At 39.3% G+C, this 20,808-nt stretch overlaps 1 protein-coding gene across 9 annotated transcripts in view; it reads left to right on the forward strand.

Annotated features, from left to right (window-relative positions):
* Positions 1-20,251, forward strand: part of LOC137974723 (eyes absent homolog 1-like) — a 31,869-nt gene extending 11,618 nt beyond the window's left edge. For 4 of the 9 annotated variants that reach the window (XM_068821665.1, XM_068821666.1, XM_068821667.1 and 1 more), the window contains 9 exons: positions 2,270-2,583; positions 4,638-4,721; positions 8,626-8,715; positions 11,500-11,558; positions 12,259-12,419; positions 12,926-13,040; positions 14,783-14,904; positions 15,011-15,111; positions 18,916-20,251. In XM_068821665.1, the coding sequence (XP_068677766.1) occupies positions 2,270-2,583; positions 4,638-4,721; positions 8,626-8,715; positions 11,500-11,558; positions 12,259-12,419; positions 12,926-13,040; positions 14,783-14,904; positions 15,011-15,111; positions 18,916-18,996 (1,127 nt within the window). In that variant the 3' untranslated portion in view covers positions 18,997-20,251. The remainder of the gene's footprint in view (positions 1-2,269; positions 2,584-4,637; positions 4,722-8,625; positions 8,716-11,499; positions 11,559-12,258; positions 12,420-12,925; positions 13,041-14,782; positions 14,905-15,010; positions 15,112-18,915) is intronic. The other 5 variants (XM_068821669.1, XM_068821671.1, XM_068821670.1 and 2 more) reach the window with 2 other exon arrangements.
* Positions 20,252-20,808: the final 557 nt, after the last annotated feature.

Genomic DNA, 20,808 nt, shown 5'->3' on the forward strand with positions numbered 1-20,808 from the left:
TCAATTTCTTTGAAACTGTTATATGCTGTTAATTTGTTGATCAAAATTGAGATGTATGGGCTGTCAAAGCTTCATCGATAGCATCTGAAAACGCCTCAAGAAATCTGTCGACCTCGGCTTTGTCAGTTGAATTACTGTTATGAGTTATCGATGTTAAATACATGTATGGTTGCTTTACTTTACTTTAATTTACTTTACTTTGTACGCTGTGGGAAGTGTTGCTTCCAGGTGATAAATTAACTAGATCTCCACAGCCAAAAAAGAAAACAGAACTGAATTTCAATTTTCCGTAAAAGAGGATCATTTATTTTAACATCACTTGCGGTTTAATTTAAAAGAAAGAAAAGAGTAAGCAAATTGAAGCGATACACCATTCATCGTTGGCCCTTGACTTTGCCATGGCCAATGTAAAGAATCAAGTGATTGATTATGGTCAAGTTTCGTGTTTAACACATTATTTCTGACACTAACTCTGAAAACGTTTCGTAATTTGCAAGACAAGTTCCGTGGAAAACAAGAACCAAAATGATGACTCGTGCGCGCCCAGAATCAAAATTGACAGGGTTGGGAATGTTCATTTTTGTTGTGAAATATGCTGTTTGCATGATTTTCCTGGTGTTTGTAATTTGCATAAACATAAGCTTTTTTCCCTGTGTCCGGTTGGACCCTTTGTTCTATATTCTGTGGGCCCAAACAGAGAGTGCATCCAAGGATGCAATGACGCACTCTGGATACATCTCTGCAGCACCTTCTGGCAGAAAGCTTTCACAGGTTTACACACCAGTTACCCTGGTTTTCCACCATTGTACTTGTAAAAGGTTAACACTTTGAAGAGACTAACACATACCGTGCATTTTACCTAAAATGCACGGTATGTGTTAGTCTCTTCGTAGTCTATACAGGGTTTTTGTTAAAGCCGGGACGCCGGGACCTTTACTCTGCTATTTTTATTTTTGTCCCGGCTATTTTAAGCGCAGGTTGTACAAGGATTCTTTCAATATGAAGAGACTAGTCAACCGATATTTGTAATTTATTTTTTTATATTTTCTTAAACCAAATCGTGCTTTATTTCTCTATTACTGGGTATTGTTAGTTGTACCACAATTTGCGTACACGTACGTGTAGCTGATTTGGAGTTCACGACAAGATGTTATCAAGTAACAGAAAACACATTGATCGGCGCGCCCTGCTTTCGTCATTAGGGAGTTTAAGCAAATTGCTATGGCGGGCTCTAATACGGCTGCCGGAAGTAAATTTCTTCAAAAATGAGACACTGTGCATGTTAGGCGGTTACGGTCAGCCGTAGCGCGAAGGAAATGAAGCGGAAAATCGACCAGTATTTTACCCAAAGGTACCCATTAGGCCTCACAAATTCAAAAATTTCTGGGGGAGGCGCCCCTTACCCCCCAGTGGGAGGGGGACGACCCCCTACCACACCTATCCCGCCTTGGCACAGCGTCTCAAGATGGCGGCAGAGCCGGTCAGAGCCGCCATCCTGGTCCCTGCTATATGTTCAATTGTCCCTGCTATTAAAAATCATAACAAAAACCCTGCTATACCTTTCATTGCCTCGAAATCTCTCACTTGTGTTAATACTTTGTGATGGCAAAAATCTATATTACTTCATTGTTGGTGAGCGGATATAATTTTTATTCACAGAGTTGTGAAGAATTGCAAATGAATGAGTGAGTGTACATGTAGCGAACAAGTTATTTTGTGATTCTTCCCAACAAGTGAATAAAAATGGTACATACACACTCACCTACCATGAAGGAATTTTTTTATTATTATTTTTATAAGTGCTGAGATTTCTTTAAAACAATAATGACAACAGATTAGACAATGTGGGGAGTTTTATTCACCAGAAGGCTCTAACAGTGTAGCGTCTTCTGTTAAAATTTGTACATGATGTAATGAATTTATTCATCAAAGCGACATCTTGAACATAAAGGGGTGCCTTGGGAGTTTTTGCGGCACGGATGACACAGTTCTTCAATTTCACTAATGAAAAACATTGTTCATCCAATCAGACACAGCGAACAATGATTTTTCACAAGTGAAATTTCATTGTTCATATCGCTGATTGGCTGTCACTAAAAACTATGATTTTTTCATCACTGTCATTTTCTGTTAATAAAGCTCAGTACTTATATGGTACAGAGTATAAGTGTCACTCTGCGGAGGAATTGGGTCAACCTGGCACCTTGCTTTGACAAAGATTGGTTGGCAATCTTAATAATACTGATTTATCTGATCTGTTTTTCTTGAGGAAATACAAGTATTCAGTATTCGCCATCCAACCTTCCATCCACACCAAGCCCGCCCTCTCACTCCCCAGTCACTGGAGTGGAGGGTACCATTAACAGTGTGCCTATAGTATCTGGAAGTGTTGGTATTCCTGGACAAGATGTTGTCAGCAGAGTTCAGGTTCTGGTTGATTCAGGAGCGAGTTCCCCAGGGGTGCTAGTTCAGAGTGGAAACAGAGGCAGAGGCCGGGGAGGAAGAGCTGGTAGGGGGAGGGGTGGTGGAAGGGGAAGAAGATCAACTTCTGGACCTCCACCTGAAATTGATCACAACATTGAGGTACGCTGAAAATTGCTGTATAATTGAACAGTTCATTGAAAACTGATACACTGTAGTAGACTGAGTACAGCTGCCCCTGTAGAGAGAAAACACTACTCTGGTTCACAGTGCCCTTTGAACAAACTGATTTTAAATCAGAAATAACTGAACAGAGTGTAGTGTAACGTGAAGTGCTAGATTTCTATCCCATATGAACCATGTGAGCGTGTTAGCCCTACTGATGGAACTGGGCCCACACAAGGACAGAGAAAAACTAAGACCAGGGTGGTTCATATGGGATAGAAATCTAGCACTTCATGTTACACTTCAGTCTCTTCAGTTAATTCTGTTTAAAATATAAGTGCTACACGGCCAACGTTTGTATAAAGGTAACCTTACCTTGTGCTTTTAAATCAGTTTTGTTTTCTTAAAGTTTTTGATTAAGAAACACATACAGTGTAAAATGATTCTCAGCAAGAGGCATTCGTGGCTTTTCCCCCAAATCCCATTTGGGTGCATTTTAGCTTTCTAGGATTTGGGCATACATTTGGTATCGTACTCCTACAAGTTTCGCAAGGTATAGTATTAACATGTTAGTGAAAAACCTGAAAACACTGGTCCAAAGTCTTAGAAATGCAAAACTTTCAGTATTTTTTAGAACAATTTTTTGAAATTCGATGTTCGCTTTAGATGTGTAGCACAATCACCGTACCCACTTGGGGGTGACTCAGAAACATTTCCTGATTTATTCAGTTTAACGTCTTCAATGAAGCTATATTTTTGCTGAATGCTAAGGTTATCCTTGTTGATTAGGATACAGGGTGTAAAAAGGGTAAGCGACTTTCCTTTCTTGAGAAAACAAAGGAAAAGGATAGAAAAATAGGCAAATTTTGAGTGTAACGTGTAACACAATTTTCAAATTGAAAGTCTTCAAAACCATTTTTCATAAGAGAGAACAATTATGTGGATTAACGGACAATAACCAGTGATAACACGCAGTAAATACTACATATGAGCCAAATTAAAACAGTTCAAGTTTATTAAAACACATTAAAAAGATTCAAAATTCCGTAGTTTCCTTACTGTAACGCTGTGTTTTGGAATTCTGGCGGTCACTAGGTTATAGTTTGAAACAAGTCTTCAATTGATATCTGTGGCTTCAAAACCATCTCGACTAAATGCTCATACCTTGTGCTTTAACATACAGAAAAATTAGTTTGAAGGATCCACTACGACTGGAGAAATCACTCCTCAAAACAGTCGCTACGCTTTTTCTGTTCCGCAATTACGCAATAATATGTTTCGAGACCGCTTCTTTCAATGTTGCTCCTGCTCCAACCAAGGCGTAAGTGGGTTCCAACCAAGCATTTTCTGAATGCTCACAAGTTCCACTAGCTATTCCACAGTTGCGTCATCGTAGCTTTCAGGGTCGCGAAAATATTAGCCTTTGAATGAGTCGCTACGTTTTTTTTGACATGCCGGGCCATATTGAACCTAGTCTTGAGTGCCAGTGAACATCACAAATCTACTTCCAAAAGAAGCCATGATTTCCATGTGCTTCACAAGGCTTGGTAACCTTTCCTCTATGGATATTATTAGGAAGTCCACAATGTCTTTTCAGGGGCAATTTTCAGGAAATTGAGAGAGACATCTGCTCTGACCTCAAATTGTAAAGTGGAGCAAAAAAGTGGAGCAGAAAGCCAGCGTTTAGGGTGTCAATAGAACTAAATGAGGGGATGCTATCCTCCATGTAGTGAAAGCTTTCTGTTTTTACTTTTTATTTGCCTCAAAATTGACTATCTGTATGAAAGACCACGCCTGCAAGGGGTCATGGGTAAATCAAAAATTCAGTTTTAACGGACCAAACATTAATATTTTCCGAACAATTAGAAAGATATGCAAGTCTGGGTGTGAAATAAGCCAAAATAAGTGATTTTCACCCCAATAAACACAATTTCACAATTTTTAGGTATGTTACAGAAATGGGTACCGTGATCATGCTACTCATCTTTAGTGTACATGTACATTGTAGCACATGTAATGAAAGCTTCAGTCACACTCTTTTTTTTTTTCAGCGAATCTTTATTTGGGATCTTGATGAAACGATTATCATTTTCCATTCTCTTCTAACGGGGACATTTGCTTCTAAATTTGGCAAGGTAATTCAATGATGCATTTTTGTACTATGGTTCCAAACAGTGTAATTATTTTGGTGAGATTCAGTTGCAAAAGGATTTGCCCGATTAGACCTTGGTACAGTGTAGTAAATCAAAGAGTGGCCTCTTATGAGAAAACTAGTTGCTTCTGGGATAGTAGATCATTACTCTGGATACCTGAAAGTTATTCGAGTTTCATGGCAGCAAATGGACAATAGAATTACGAGGCAGTTATTTCATTGTCTAAAAGCAATGCACTAGATACCTTTGAGCAATACATTTGACCTCCCTATCCAGGGTACGAAATTGCGCCTTCCTGGTTGCCAATGTGACTAAAAATTGAGTAATGGCGACCAGAATATCACAAGTGGTTGCCAGTGGGCGACTTACTATTGCAGTGCTATTTGCATTGTTATTATCATCATTGACGTCCAGAGAAACTGATTGACAATAAAGTTCAAAGCTGTTTGTGTTACTTTTTGTCCTACCAATGTTTTTGAAATAGAAATGAAAGGAGTTTTCTCATTTTACCACCTCCATAACGTTGCAAGCTGCCACGTTTTTTTTTTTTTTTTTTTTTTGCGGTTTCTCTTAAAATACACATTTTAGCCTGGCACAGGTTTTAAGCAGTATACCAGTGACACAGCCTTTGGGTCAGCAGTCATATGTACCAGTGCAGGCTGTATGGCTGATGGTGGTCTACTGTTCCACCAGAGGCTTTCGTGTTTTTATGAGCAGTTTGTGGTATGCACGTTGCAGTGGTTTTACAAGCTGTCAGCGGTTCTTAGTCAGTTAGCGTTGGTTCTGTGGTCGTTGGGTGTTGTCGGAATTGGGTGTGTTCAGAGCTCCTGCCTGGGGGGCCATGAGCTCCTTCTCTCCCACCCCTCTAGGCTCGGAGGCCCCCCTGCTTGGGCTTTGCCAGGTTTTGCCAGTCATTGGTGCAGTTTCCATCGTGGAGCTGGCTACCAATAGTGGAAGCTCCAGGATGTCTCAAGCACCCAACCTCCACATTGCGACGCAGTTGTTAATGAACATTACTGTACTTATTCAGCTATAAACCGAGCGATTTTTACACAAATCCACACAATTTGGGCAAATTTGAAGCCAAAGAAGGGTTCTCGGCTTATAGCCAAGTACTTTGATGAAAAGAAATTTTCTCAGCAAATTAAAACAGTAACAAATGAACATGCATGCACTTAGAAGCCAGGCTAAATTACTGGTTAATTTGAAGAGCAGTTGTTGTTGTTTATGGACTTTTATTATTTGGTGGCTCGTAAAGGAGCCATTTTAGTTGTTGTTTGATTGGGATCGATCTTACTGCTCGTCTTCTTCCTCGCTGTCTGTTTCGAACTCGTTGTCGATTTCCTTGTCGTCACTAGTTTCTTCTTCTGGGATATTCTCATCAAAGATGGTATAGTCTTCTGTGCTGCGTGTGCGTTGGAGATGCCACAAGTCTTGAATGAATGCCTCACCTTCTCGGGTATATTGCGCATGTTTTACCCATCGAAGGACTTGGTTTCGTGACGGAGCCTTCTTCTTCCCGGCAGGTGTAAACTCGAAGGGACCAGTAATTAGCCACAAAAGGTACTGTCGCCTGATATTTTCCTTAAAACGGCTTGTTCAGGCACTTGTCTAATGGCTGAAGGACAGGAGTTAGGCTGCCAGGAATTATTGCCACGTCAACCTTGTTTCCGCAAAACTTCTTTCACGTCAGGTGAGCACGGAACGATTCCCTCACCAGCAGCGACGGCTCATCCGCAGGGCTTCTTGGCAGGCAAGTGCGAATCCACTCCTTAACACCTAAAATGAATAAAGGATAAAATCAATGGAAGCGAAAACACCGCAATGAAGGCACTTGTACATCGAGCTTAATTGAAGTAAAAATACCGGTAACAAGAAGGCGATTGATGGTGATTGTTAAATAAAGCAAGACAAAACGACAAGCTTACCAGCTTCATCCATCCATCCTTTTTTATGGAAAGAAACTCTGATGGAATCTGGCACAACAAGGTCTCTAGATGTTCGCACTCACTTGAAGATCACTGCGGGTGGCAGTTTGTTTCCATCAGCCGCAACTGCTACAACAAGTTGCAAAAATAGTGGAGACACTTCACCTTCTTGGGGCGTTATTAATTTCCCTATTATCTCTCACACTGCAGCCCCCCTCCCCACCTTATCAGTGTTGCTAGCAAGACAAAAAAAAATGTTGGGAATTTAAGCAGTCAACATTGAAAGGGGGAGAGGGGAGAGAAAGTGGGAAAGGTTTAAATTCTAGATATGGCAGGCATTGGAAGCTAGAAAAGGTGTTTTTTAATGAAAGTGTCTCAACAATTTTGCAACTTGTTGTAGCGTTACTGTGAAATTTCTCTTCTCCACACCACAAGATTTTACGGGAACATTTCTGCTGACGCTGAATTCAAGGGTATGGCTGGACGGAAGCTTGAACCGCATTGGTGTCTCATCCATGTTGAAGATCCTTGCCAATGAGTATCCACAACGCTGACGTGCCGCTTTGACAAACCGATAGATCTTCACTGTTTGTTCCTCTAAATAGTTCAGGAAACGCTGCGCAAGGGTTGTTTTTGCTGATGCAATGACGACGCTTCCATTTCTGATACCAACGGAGGGATGCTTTAAAATCAGGATCACAAAATTCTTTGGCATTAAACCACTGACAGCTATTCGTGTTTAAAATGAAAAGAAAGTGTGTCAGCACGATGAAGTGGAAGATCGAGTAGAGCCAATATCAAATGCTACTAGCCAATGAAAGGTAGCCAATGAGAACATGACACCAAGCAACAAGTGGATTTCTTCTTGTTTTAAAGCGGCATTTTCCAAGCAAAAAACCGTACGCATTAGAGGGAAAATCTTACCGTGACTTCTTTGCTCTGAAAACCACTCTAACATTCATTGATCGAGCTTGGGATACACGTACTTTGGTGTAAAGCAGCCCATTGTCTTTTGTTTGGCCGATAATTTAAGCTCCCTGTTGAATAGATTTGCCTGAACTTTCCTCCAGCGACAGACCATTGACTCGCTGATGCCGTATTCTCGGGCGATCTCGAATTTATTTTCGACAGCTTCTGCTTCGGCGACTATTTTAAGTTTAAAGGCGAGATTGTAAGCTGAACGTCAAGCTTTTGGCATGATTGCTGGTAGACTTTTAAGGAACAAGATTGATTATGATGGAAGGTTTCTAAACTCAGAATGTTTTGTTAAACCTGCACAAGCTGTTTTATTGATTTGTTAGGGTCACATCAAATTCATCTCCACTGTGATTTGATGTTTCCAGTTGAATAGCTTTTTATAAACGCTTCGCTTGTACGAAGACATGTTTCCAGTGAGGTCAGTAATTGTTTTAATAATGTTCGTCACCTCACGATCACGTTTATTGCTTTGAGCATAATTTTTCAGTCAATGTCAATTGTATTTTTACGAAAATTCCATGCTCGATAATAAAGATCAAGACCTAAAATGGCTCACGGCTTATAGATAGATTTCGTGTCGGTCAAGTTGATTTTTTTTTTTAGAAGTTTGGGGTCTTGGCGCTCGGCTTGTAGCCGAATAAGTATGTTAAGCAATGTTCACCAGTACATTATCCATTATTAATGAATGAGCCATCCAGACTTCAGCTGGCTGCAGAAACTTTTTTTTGTTCTGTGCTTGGAAAATTTGAAAATCACTCAAATTAAAAACTACCTTTTTGAAATGTATTACCCTACTTCTTCGCCACATGGTATTCTGAGTAAACACTTACAGAAGCATCTTGTTTCTTATTTTGTATAATATCTACAGCTTGCTGGTTGACCTTTTTTTGTTTGCTATACTGTGACCAAAAGAAAAACAGATGGAAGGGCTTCACTGAGTTTTTCCGTTCACAATATGTTGTCTTTCCTTTTTATTTTAGGATGCTCCAAATTCTGTGTCATTAGGCCTTCGCATGGAAGAAATGATATTCAATTTGGCAGACAGTCATTTATTTTTCAATGATTTAGAGGTAAGGACCACCTTTTTTTTCTAGTCAGAGGTACAATTTCTAGGAAGATGTTTTGAGCAATAATTATTGTGTGATAGCATTTTAATACCAAGTCTGGGTCAGAGGCCCAGGAAATTCAGGAGGGGAAAGGGGGTTGCACAATAAAAATCACTTTCTGAGGGGTTAATTTCGAACTCTATACGAAAATTGCTATTTACCTATCTTGGTAGATCAGTTTTGAAGAAATAAGTAAGTCTAACTATATAATTTATGATAATTTTTTTCTTCCTAAAGCATTATGTATGTGAATCCAAAGGAATTAGGCCCCTGTTAGGCCAACAAAAACTCTAGTTGTCGGGTATGTGATATTGACCGCCATTACTCATGACCAGTCTTCATAGAGACAAGACAGCGTAACAGGTGTGGTTACTAGCTACGTTTCTTCGATCTCTGTGTCGCGTCAGTCAATTGAGAAACAGTACAACAGTGAAAGTTTCGCTTCAAGAAGCAGAAAGTCTATGATGTAACAATTTCAGAATCTAGAGTTTTTATTCTCCTTTTCGTTTCCTCTTAATTTTGTGGTTGAAAGTTTGACATGTCTGCGATCATATTCACGCTGAAAGGGGTTAATTCCATCAACATTACGGTGGTGGAGGCGGCTACCACCGGCTTGGGAAAAAAGAAACGTAAGCTTGCACAGCAAGGTAAACTGACAGATACAAATTCAGCTCTGTCATTTTAAGGGATAAGCAACATTGTGTCGTTTATATTGCATTGTAGGTAGTTTACTGTGTTCTAATTCGAGGCCACTCAATGAAATTAAATGAAAACCATCGCATAACTGCAATCGGTATCATTCTTTACTTTGATAATCTTTTTCGTAAAAATAAACTTTTCCAGAGGGGTTGGGGGGTCTTAAGTGAAATTCCCTCGGTGGTGGGGTATGGATCTTTTCTGGAACCACACATTGTGATCTTTGTGTTGAATTTGCACATTTTTTGTCAAACTTTATAACACTTAAAAGAAAAAAAGAACCAAACTAACAATAACAAAAACCCAATGTCTTGCCATCATTTCAAATGTCACAGATGTATCTTTTGTTTCATGTGTTGTTAGTGACACGCAAGGAAACCTTACCACAAGAGGCCGCTGAAATCAATGTCACTTTCAATTTTGCGATTTACTTGTGCAGCCAAAAGTACAATAGAAAAATTGAACATACCAAAAATCTCCTAAAATGTTTTTCACTGATGGTAACTTTTTACATTTGTGGCACAAAATTTATGTTGTTTTCATGTTGCATATTTATTCTTCATCGACACCACTTTTCTTAAAAACTGTATATCAATATTTACTTTTGCATCAATATTTGTTTTGCATAAAGCAGGCTAAAGCCCTGGCCTAAGTATCAAACAAAGTTAGATTCCACATGCAACATTGTTGGATGTAAATTGTTGTTGTTTTTGTGATTATGGCTTGTATGTATTGCCTTGTGTATGTACCGGTATATATATTTTCTAAATTTGGAAAGCATGATAAATTTTCATGGAAGAATAATATTCTAAAAATCAACATGGTTATCCAACTAGAAGTATACATCTCTATTAAAGAATTGTCATTATTTGGTGGAGAACAGTCCTTCTCTGTTTGTACAATGAAAAGCAGCAAAATGATTCTTCCCTCAAGACCTCTACTTCTTTAGAACAGTAAGGAAACTCTTGTTCTTTTGAAAAGAATCCTTATTCTTCTCTGGTGACAAAGAATCTAACTTGAAAGATCCTTCCTTGCTCTCCTTAGTCTTCCATGATACTTTACAAAACAAAGACTGTCTTAACTTTTGAAACTGATCCTGGATCAGGGCATTCAGCATCCGCACAATCTGCTTTACACCTCCATGTTACACAAATTCTAATTGAAAATCCCAGGCAACACAAGACAGCACAGCCCGTTGGTAACATATTCAGCACATAGATTTTTGTCCAGGCATATCGCTCCAACTATTGTTCCTTTTCCAGTTCTAGGTTGGGATATCCTAATTTTGTGATACAAATCCTCCACTCTCTTGGCCATTTTGGCGTTACTCGTACGCCTGCGCAGTGGTGTTCATGACAAGAACCTTGTCATTCAAAACGGATTATCCGAGAGTCACTCATTTCCTTACCCTGGTCAAGAGTAACTAACTCTGGGAACAATATTGATAGTGACTTCATCAAAATGCCTTGTCAAAGCTTTAAAAAAAGTTGGCCAACAAATTCATCCATTTCCATGGTCCCCATCCTTTGTTCTACACAGCAAGGAATACCTAGAGTGCATTAATATGGTTCTTAGTAACATTCAAATCTAGTCGCAAATTTTAAGGAAATGGCATTTGTGCATATAACATTGCAGCTAAATTATGCTGCAATAATTGTGCCCCATAATTATCTTCAGATGGAAAGAAAATTCACTTCTTCATTTCTTCATTTATTTTAGCAAAGATAGCTGCAAAGTGGCTACTGCTAACCTTTATTTCAGTAGAGAGAAGGTGGAAACTATTCCCAAATATACGATTCCTCCCAATATTTTAGTCACAAATGCAACTGTAGTGGTTGCAATTTCAAGTCCTGATGTTACTGCAATGCTACTGAAGCTGGTTAAGATTCCTCTGTGAAGGCTTTTCTTATTGCATGGAAATTGGTTTGGACAAAAATTGTCACTTGCAAACAACTTGCTTCTTTTCTGTAGTTGATAATAAACCCCCCTTCCCCCTTAAATTTTAGCAATAACTTGCCACCATATCTTTTTAATATTATGCTCATTTTCCAGGATTGTGATCAAGTGCACATTGATGATGTTGCTGCAGATGATAATGGGTTAGATTTAAGGTATTTAAAACTTTCGCAGTCGTACATCATTTTTTGGACAAAATTGTCCTTTGTCTGCTTGGGTTCAGCGACACTGTTGATGTTTAAACAGACTCAGTTAAAATGTAACAGTCGAAGGGCAGTGTCATCCATGAGAATCAAGAATCAGTGGTGTTGTTACAGCAGTTAAGTTTAAATTCCATCATTCAGTTTAGATGGACATTTTGAATTCTGTTACCTTATTTTTGTCCATTTGTGGGAATGTTAGGATTTTAACTGTTATTCATGTTTGTTTTTCCCTTCAGGCGTCACTCACTTTTATTTTTTGGGAATGGCAATCCTGTTTCCCTTTGTTTTGTTTTTTTTGTATTGGGATTTTTTATATTTTGCTTTGACCATATTACTGTATGCCGTTGAGGTGCATGGCAAGAAAAAATTAACACTAGCTTAATACATGTAACTTTTTTCCCACCAGCCTTAAGCACATGATGTGGTAATTTCTTTGCAGACAGAGAGATAATTATGCAAACTTTTGAAGTTCCTAGTATTGTCACATTGTATGCTATTTTATTTATTTGATCAGAAAGTGCTGAAGACTCATTTAATGAGTATTCAGTAGTTTTAACTGAAATGGCATGCTATTTTAAATAAGCACCTGTGCACAGGTGCTAAGTGAAGAAAAATATGATACTTACTCGAGAACCTCTTTGCGTGTGTGCAGTACCTACAACTTTGAGGGAGATGGATTTCATGCGGCTGCTACATCAGCCAATCTGTGCTTAGCAACAGGAGTCCGAGGTGGAGTGGACTGGATGAGGAAACTTGCTTACAGATACAGACGCATAAAGGAGGTTTATAACAGCTATCGGAATAATGTTGGAGGTAAATCAGTGTTTTTTATGTGTAGCAACCTTCAAATCTTTGATGGCAAGATTAACAGAAAGATCAACATATGAATATGTCAGTGTTCCTGTTCATGGACAGCAACTTCATGGGGATTATCATATCCAGAAAGTTGTAATCTTATTTAGCATTGCAGTATCTGTCGTGGTAACCTCATGATTGAGGCAAATTTGTGTCACACTGTATAACAGCTGTCTGTTAACATTGTGTGGGTTCCTAAACATCAAACAGAGTTAAGAACCAAGTATTGTGAAACACTTTGGTTTATGTTCTGGAACCAACAAGACAAGTAATGGGAGGTCTATTGATTTACATTACAAAAGCTACACATTTACCTCTGCCTTTAATTTTTTTGAAAAAAACTCTTAACTGTTTGGGTTTAAACTCGCTTCCTGCTGCACCAAATGTCCAGTGTTGGTCAAACTGATCTAACAGTCGGTGAATGTTTGTCCTTGATACTATTTTGCATGGTTTTCACTTTTCAGGTCTTCTTGGTCCTGCTAAGAGAGAGACATGGCTCCAATTGCGGATGGAATTGGAGGCCATAACAGATTCTTGGCTGACATTAGCATTAAAGGCCTTAACATTGATCCACTCCAGGTAAGGGACCCTGGCTCAGCAATGGCAACAGGCTCATTGAAACACTCTAAACAACCCATAAGGTTGATAAATTAGCTTTTATTTGATACAAAGATTCTACTTGCTGCATTTTGTATCATCTATACTTCCGGTCAACTAAGGTGCCTTTACTACCTCATGGTAGTATTGTGGATCACAATACTGGAAACTCATTCATTGGACGCAGGTCATTTAGTTGCCAGGGCCCATGTGTTCTTGTGAAGGGACTGATGAATTAAAGAATTGCATATTTGAAGTGTGGGTTATAGATGAAAGATCAATGTGATCCTCATACTCAACTGGACAATTTAACCCAACAACCCCTGGGAGTGAGACTTAACATATTTTAGTCTGTCTAACGCCAAACGATTTTACTCATCAACTGGAGGTGTTCCATCAAGAGCATTCGAGGTGTCAATGCCTTAAGCAATTATCACTTAATCTTCCGTTCTTTCATTCATCAGTTTTTTCATGGGAACACATGAGCCCAACATATTGACGTGCTCCCAACTGAGTGGCTTCATAGCTCAGTTGGTTGAGCATTGCACCAGCGCAGTAGAGGTCATGGGTTTGAGTCCTGTTGAGGCCACCTGAAAATTAGAGACAATTTCTTAAATTGTCCAGTGCGAGGATTGCATCTTTTCTTTGGTCATTGTTCAAATTGTGTACCTTGATTTTGTTGTTTTGGTTACAGCATGGTTTCACATTGCTGTGATGTTTGTAGGTGGTTAATACTTAAAATGTTCTCTTGTCCCATATCAGTGTATATTTTAGAGGTGCAGGGATGACGCAGTGGTGAGTCAGAGCACTCGCCTCCCACCATTGTGGCCCAGGTTCGATTCCCAGACTTGGCATCATATGTGGGTTGAGTTTGTTGGTTCTCTACTGAGAGCACTGAGAGGTTTTTCTCCGGGTACTCAGGTTTTCCCCTCTCCTCAAGAAAGCAACATTTGATTTGATTTGCGTTAATTTGTTGATTCAACGGTTCATTCAGGCGCACGGTTGGCTCACAGGGTTGACATTGATTCTTGAATTGATCAATGTGAAGCCTTTTTGGGCAGATTTAGTTTCTGGATGGATGACCATCAGGAATATCCCTTGCCGTACGCTCCCGGGGAGCAGGGTTGGCGAAGTGATGAGTGCTTTTGCCTTCCACCACTGTGGCCATCGCGGACTTGACACTCCAAATTACAGTTCAATCTGGTTTAGAGGGCTGCAAGTTAGAAAACTGTGATAGGTTAATACGTCTCTATCTCTAAATAAAAGGTAGAATTATTACAGTTTACGGTGTCCCCAATTAGTGCTCCAGCGCTTGAAAATTAGACACTTATATAAAGTTTCTTCCATAGAGCATGAATGAATACTCGTATTGTTTTGAAAAAAATTAAAGAATTCTGAGGGGCCCTCGTGGTTTATCCTGTGGTTCCTCTGTATCATTCTTTGTATACTTCATAGTTGATGATTGTTTGGGCCAGGACACAGCTATTACAACGGCTCTTGTGATTGGTCAGGAGACAACAGGCTAAAAAAAAAAAAATAGGAGAAACGATAAAACTGTGTCCCATACCGATCCACTGAAATTAGAGGTTGTAAAATGCTGTGTGGTACCTGGATTGTTTTCGTGTTTGCAAAGAATAAACATAGTTGAGGAAGTTGTAGCCTGGGAATTGTCCCTTTCCTGAATTTTGTGTCTCCTCTTTAATGTTTTTGCTTTTTCATCTCAGGACAAATTGTCTGAATGTTATGGTGACAACCACCCAACTTGTTCCTGCATTGGCCAAGTGCCTTCTTTACGGACTGGGAGGAATTTTTCCACTTGAAAATATTTATAGTGCTACAAAAGTTGGTGAGTTGTATTTGAGCGCTTCTGTTCATTCTATGTGCTTTGTTTTTAAGAGGGATGTGTGGGCGTGTTTTCATATTTTTTATACAAAATATTGCTTTTGAAATAGGAAAGGAAACCTGCTTTGAAAGAATATCAAATCGTTTTGGAAAGAAATGTACATATGTAGTAGTTGGTGATGGAAGAGATGAAGAAATGGCAAGCAAACAGGTAAATGTCTGGCTGTTCAAGCGGTTTTCTTGTAAAAAGTACTTATTTGGCCTCCTTTGTACATATTTAACGAATGTGATAAAATCGTGTTTGCAGTTCGCCGCGATACTGTAAATTTAGGGTTGGAAGAGGAAATAGTTAGGCTGACACTTGTGGGGTTATGTCTCCAAAGTAAAATCAAAACTGACTGAGTTACCTGCAGTTCATAATGATTGAATCTAGTCAAATTTCTAAAATATCAACAATTTCTGTGATACTAAAATCCTGGTAAGTGCTGTAACGGGGTTCTCTACAAGATGCACGATGAATTCTTATTTTTTTTTCGTGGGGGAGGGTTGGTTGGTCGTGAATTTCAAAGGTATTCAGCTTAGTTTTCTGCTGTCTTTGTTTTTGAGTAAGCTTGTTTGTCCATGTACAATTACTTATCAAAGTTATGACCAATCACCAGGTACTATTTGGGTCACATTTTCTCCTCTGTTAACCCCAATTCTTGGTTTTCTCGTGATGTCACGGCCGCCATGTTGGTGTCCCGATCTATTTCCTCCGGGAATTTAACCCTATTATTGTGCAAACGTTTTCTTTTGTTTTCATCGAAAACATGGCTGTTGAACACGTGAGTGAAACCCAAGAATATAAATCAGTCGATGAATGATTCCAAGGTTAGCGTAAACATTGGTTTCATTTTTTTCAACTTTTGGTGAAATTTTATTTTGGTAATTATTGCTTTCAAGATTGACTTCCTCTTTTGTAAAGTTTTGCCGATTATCAGCATTAAACAGCTTTTGGGTTGGTTAAATTTTAATCTGGGATTAAAATTAATCGGCTTTTGATCAACCAGGCCCAGTACAATTGACTTTTCATACAAACTCCTGCTCAGCTAATTAGTATTCATTAACATTTGCTACAGATCTCTATTGTATTCAATTTACTGTTCCATTTCACAAGTGCGATAAAATATTCGCGTCCGAACTGTTCGGGCGTTTACTACTAACTTGTGGTAATATCATTAGATTAACCCTCGATATGAGATGGAGTTCTTTGTTAATCAACTATTGGAACATGGTACAGGTTGTGATTTCCTCCAAAGGTATACCTTGTGACCTGTTTGGCAGTAATATCAGGTGTTCGTTAAAGTGACATAAGGAATATGTTGTTTATTAAGCTATTCAACTCCGCCAACAGTCTGCATACGTCTTTATTTACGTTTTGCTGAAAAGATAACTGTTTGCTTGTGGGCCATCTGTTGGCCGACAGTCAGTCTGTAAGGTGTTGGTGACCTGTCGGTAGAATGTCGATAACTTTGGGGGATTACTTATTTCCTTGAACAATTTATGATTTGCGACCCCTGATAGTTGCATCGAAAAGGTAAAATTAAACTCTTGATAGTCTTAAGACGTTAATCCATTTTATAGCACAAAGAGGTGATTTTAGCTCATTTAATTCCTTCAACGATTACAATATTTTCTGGCTCAAATCCTGCGCGAGTTGCTCGGAGGTGAACAGCAAAGGCTTTTGGGAGTTTGAGTAGCCAATCAGAGCGCGCCTTCAACGCTATCCACTGTTTTAGAATATACTAATCAGCAACTATTCACCGAAGTGGAGATGGCAACTGGTGGATATTTACCGAGCCTCGAAGCGGCAGGGTAAATATCCACCACTAGCCATCGACACTGAGGTGAATAGTTGCTAATTAGTATATACTAAAACAGTGAGATAAGATAGCACAAAAAGATGATTTTAACTCATTTATTCCTGCACAGATTACAACATTTTCGGGGGCGAATTAAGCGCGAATTGCTCAGAGGTGAATAGCAAAGGATATCCGGAGTTTGAGTAGCCAATCAGCGCACGAGTTCAACGCTATCCACTGTTTTAGTATATACTAATAGACCATATTCGTATTCTCAGTATTGGACTGGAACTCCAATTCTGGTCAAAACCGCTTTTCCCCCTCCCCCCATTACAATGTTGAGTTTTCACGGTCTCCAAAATCAAGATCCGTTCATCGATCGATCGCATGTTTCAACATTGTTTGGGGGGAAGGGGGCGCGAAAAAGGCAGCGAAAGAAGAACACGCGTTGCTCATATAACGATGGAAACAGGTACAGTAAATTCTCTACTTTTCGCCCAAACTTTGACAAGTGTCCCGAGGTCTTTTGACCCGAATTGTAGCTTGCAATGGAGGCTAATGCGGGGGAATATACTAAAAGGTACTTGCATTTGAAAAGATTTCTCCGCGTTAGCCTCCATTGCAAGCTTGTTCCAGTCCAATACTGGCAATACGAATATGGTCTATTCTTTTTATTTGCCATGTACTTTTGCCATATTGGTGGCTCCTAAAGGAGCTGTTTATTTAAAAGGACGACAGCTTTACTCGTATAAGCGATCATCGAATTTGAGCGGCAACAGCTGATTGACTTAAAGGTGTTATTGGCTGTGTTTTCACTAGGACAAGGTTGACTAGTTAAAGTCAGAAAAGTCCGGGGCCCGGTTGTTCGAAAGCCGATTACCGTAATCCAGGGTTAGCGTGAACTTTTGTTTCATGTTTTCAACTTTTTGGAGAAAGTTTCTTTTGCTTATTTTCGTTTTTCAAGATTGACTTCTTCTAAAGGAAAGTTTTGCCGAATATCAGCGTTGAACAGCATTTAGGAGTAGAGAAATAAACTCCTTGGTTAATTTTTAATCTGAGATTAGCGTTAATCGGCTGTTGAACAACCGGGCCCGGAAGTATAGTGAAAACAACTCGTTCTAAGTTTAGCGAGTTAAAAATGCGATCTGTTTTCACAAGAAATACAAAGGGATTATCTCGCCTTTGTGACCGGAAATTCCCGCAACGTTATACTACCTCGCGAGATGGTATAACTTGTCCTTGTAAATGCCGCAGCCAATCAAATTGCCCGTAGTGACAGATGCCTGCCAAATCGTGAGTTGGCAAATATTTTCCAGACGCTCGCGCTCACCTCGTGGTTCACTTTGCAAACAGTGCTTTTCATTGAAATGGCAGACGAATTTACTCGTAATACTTTGCTGTGCCGATTTAAAATTCTTCCGGCCTCATTAGACCCCTCAGTTCCTCGGCCAGGACCTTACTTATTTCACGGTGGCGGCATGCAGGACCCGCAGTACCCGCTTTTGAGCACAAATTCTTTACATCATCGTCAGCATCTTTACCCGCTTCCTCAACAAGTACCGGCGAAAGCAGCGAGAACAGTCAGTTCGACTGAAGGATCTGTTAACCGAAACCGAAGTTGCGCGCTTTTCTGAGTAAACGGCTAAAATTTCGGGTTAAATTTCGCGGTGAAAACAGGAAAGAATGTTCAGCTAGGAAAGTAGTCTAGTGAAAACAACCATTATTGTCTCGAACTTTAACTATACTTTGATTGATTGATTCATTCATTCATTCATTTTTACAACAAAAATATTTACATTGCGTTGCAATGTTGTCTTGGTTGGCAAAGCATTCGCTTGGAAGGCAGTAACAGGCTCGGCATTAACAGCAGCCATTGACCATTCCAGAGGGGGATGACAACAGGGAAGAATGAAAACTTACATGCATTAGTGCGGGCAAAGATATGTCTGAACTCATGAGGGTGGTTGGAGCGATTGCTTCTATGAGCTAAAGTGACAGATGCTGGTAGCGGCACTTAAATATCTAAGTGACTCTGGAAAATTGTGAATAATTGGAGCAGACAAATCTGATAGCGCATTTGGAGGCTTTATTACATAAAAACTTGGTGTTCACAGTTCTGTGTCCAGACTGCAATGACTGACCTCTTGCTTTGTTTATTTTTTGATATTTTTCAGATGGGCTTTCCCTTTTGGAGAATCGGCACTCACACAGATTTGATCAATCTCCACCATGCTTTAGATCTTGGGCATCTATAGGAACAATATGTAGTATTAATAGAAATGTAACCTGGAATGAGCAAGTAAAATGACACTTAACTTTGATAGGTTATCATGGCGCAGACGTGCATACTGAAATGAAATACTGTCCAGTAGCTAATTTTGTTACTCATATTCTTTGTAATGGCCAGTTGGAAAATAGGCACTGGACTCTGGACTGGACTGGACTGGACTGGGGGGGAGGTGCAGGGGATTAGTGTTTTTAGAATCAGTTTTGGTTTACTTCTGCTTACATTTTTCGGTTTCATTACAAATAATCACCCGAGGTCAATTGTTAACACAACAGTATTTGGCGCCATTTCTCTTTAAATTTGCGCTAATACCATCCCTCACGCTGTGTTTTCCATCATAATTCCCCGCAGAGAGTTTCACTGTGGGTGAAGAGGTCACACACATAACACAGACTCCGCAACTATTTTTAATGTATAAGCAGAAGTAAACCAAAAGTGATACTAAAAGCCCCCCACCCAACTCTAGTCCAGTCCAGAGTCCAGTCGCTCTTTTCCAACTGGCCCTTTGTAATAGTATATAGCATGTCACGGCATAGTGAACTTTGGATTCATTTTCACTATCTGTCATTAAGTAATAGAACTTTAAGTAATAGAACATTCATTCATATTACCATGCGTAAAACATTTGTTTTCAGTTTTTGTATGGATAGTAGTGGGAGAGGTTATTGCTCACGAGGTGTGGAGGAATAAAGGGTTTCCTTCAGAGTTAAATCGTAAAATCGCCTTGTACAGCTTTTTAATTGATAGTACTACACGAATTACATGTACCCATTTCAATGCATTTTATATTAAATGTTCATACATTGCAAGAACAGAAGGTGCCATCATAACCGTTCCTTTGACTGTTGGCGTTTTCCGCACTATCCTTAAACTTAAACATGATAAACTCGACGTCTATACCCTAAAAGTTGACAGCTTTCGACTTGAAGAAAGGTCCACGCAGCAGTAGCTTGGTAGCATTTGGTAATGATTAAGTGAGTGATTTAGAAATTTCTGTTTCAATTAATAAAAAATAGTTATTTGTTGCAAAGGAATGTAAGAAAATAATGTCTCGATTTATTATTCAGAATGGCCAAATTTTCGATATTATTATATTGAATTTTACTTGTAAAAATACTTATGTATATTGTCGAAATCGAAATGCAGAGTATCAGTTTTAAAGTATGTATCATTTGGGAATTTCAATAACAATAAATATTCCTTTATTGGAATTGCTGAAGACAGGTTTGAGTCAGTCTTCTTGTGTCATTGAAAACAGCTGGAATTTTTTTTTTTTTCACTTCCTTATGTCCTTCTATTTCTTACAAAAATGGAAAGAGGCAGGTTTATGCTGTTCCTTCCCTCTACCCGTTCCGTAAGCGATTTTCGGTAGGCCAGTTGTTTTGTTCATAACAGGTCGTATATTTTCACTGGCTCGAGTACCGCGATGGTAAAAGGTACACCTTATTTAACGTCGGACGTTCCTTTACTCTCTAGAGAGTATTCTCCCAGGAAGCCGACGGTGCGCTCATTTCGACCAAGTCGTTGGTACAGACTGTAGCTTCAAAAGTTCCGATGTGTCTGTGACCATTCTACTATCTTTTAAAAGTTGTTTATCTAAATGACATTGCAATGTTTGACATTAAGTAAGTAGGTCCATGCAATCGACACAACTAACACAATTTTCATGTATTGTAGTTGGGGAACTGGGTCACCTATTTTCTCTGCAAATTAAAATTGGCTTTAAGCACCATGTTTCCCAGATGATGGCATTCTGTACAGTCCGTGAGGTCATTTGTTC

Source organism: Montipora foliosa, chromosome 11, assembly GCF_036669935.1.
Source record: "Montipora foliosa isolate CH-2021 chromosome 11, ASM3666993v2, whole genome shotgun sequence".
NCBI classification, from domain to species: Eukaryota; Metazoa; Cnidaria; class Anthozoa; order Scleractinia; family Acroporidae; genus Montipora; species Montipora foliosa.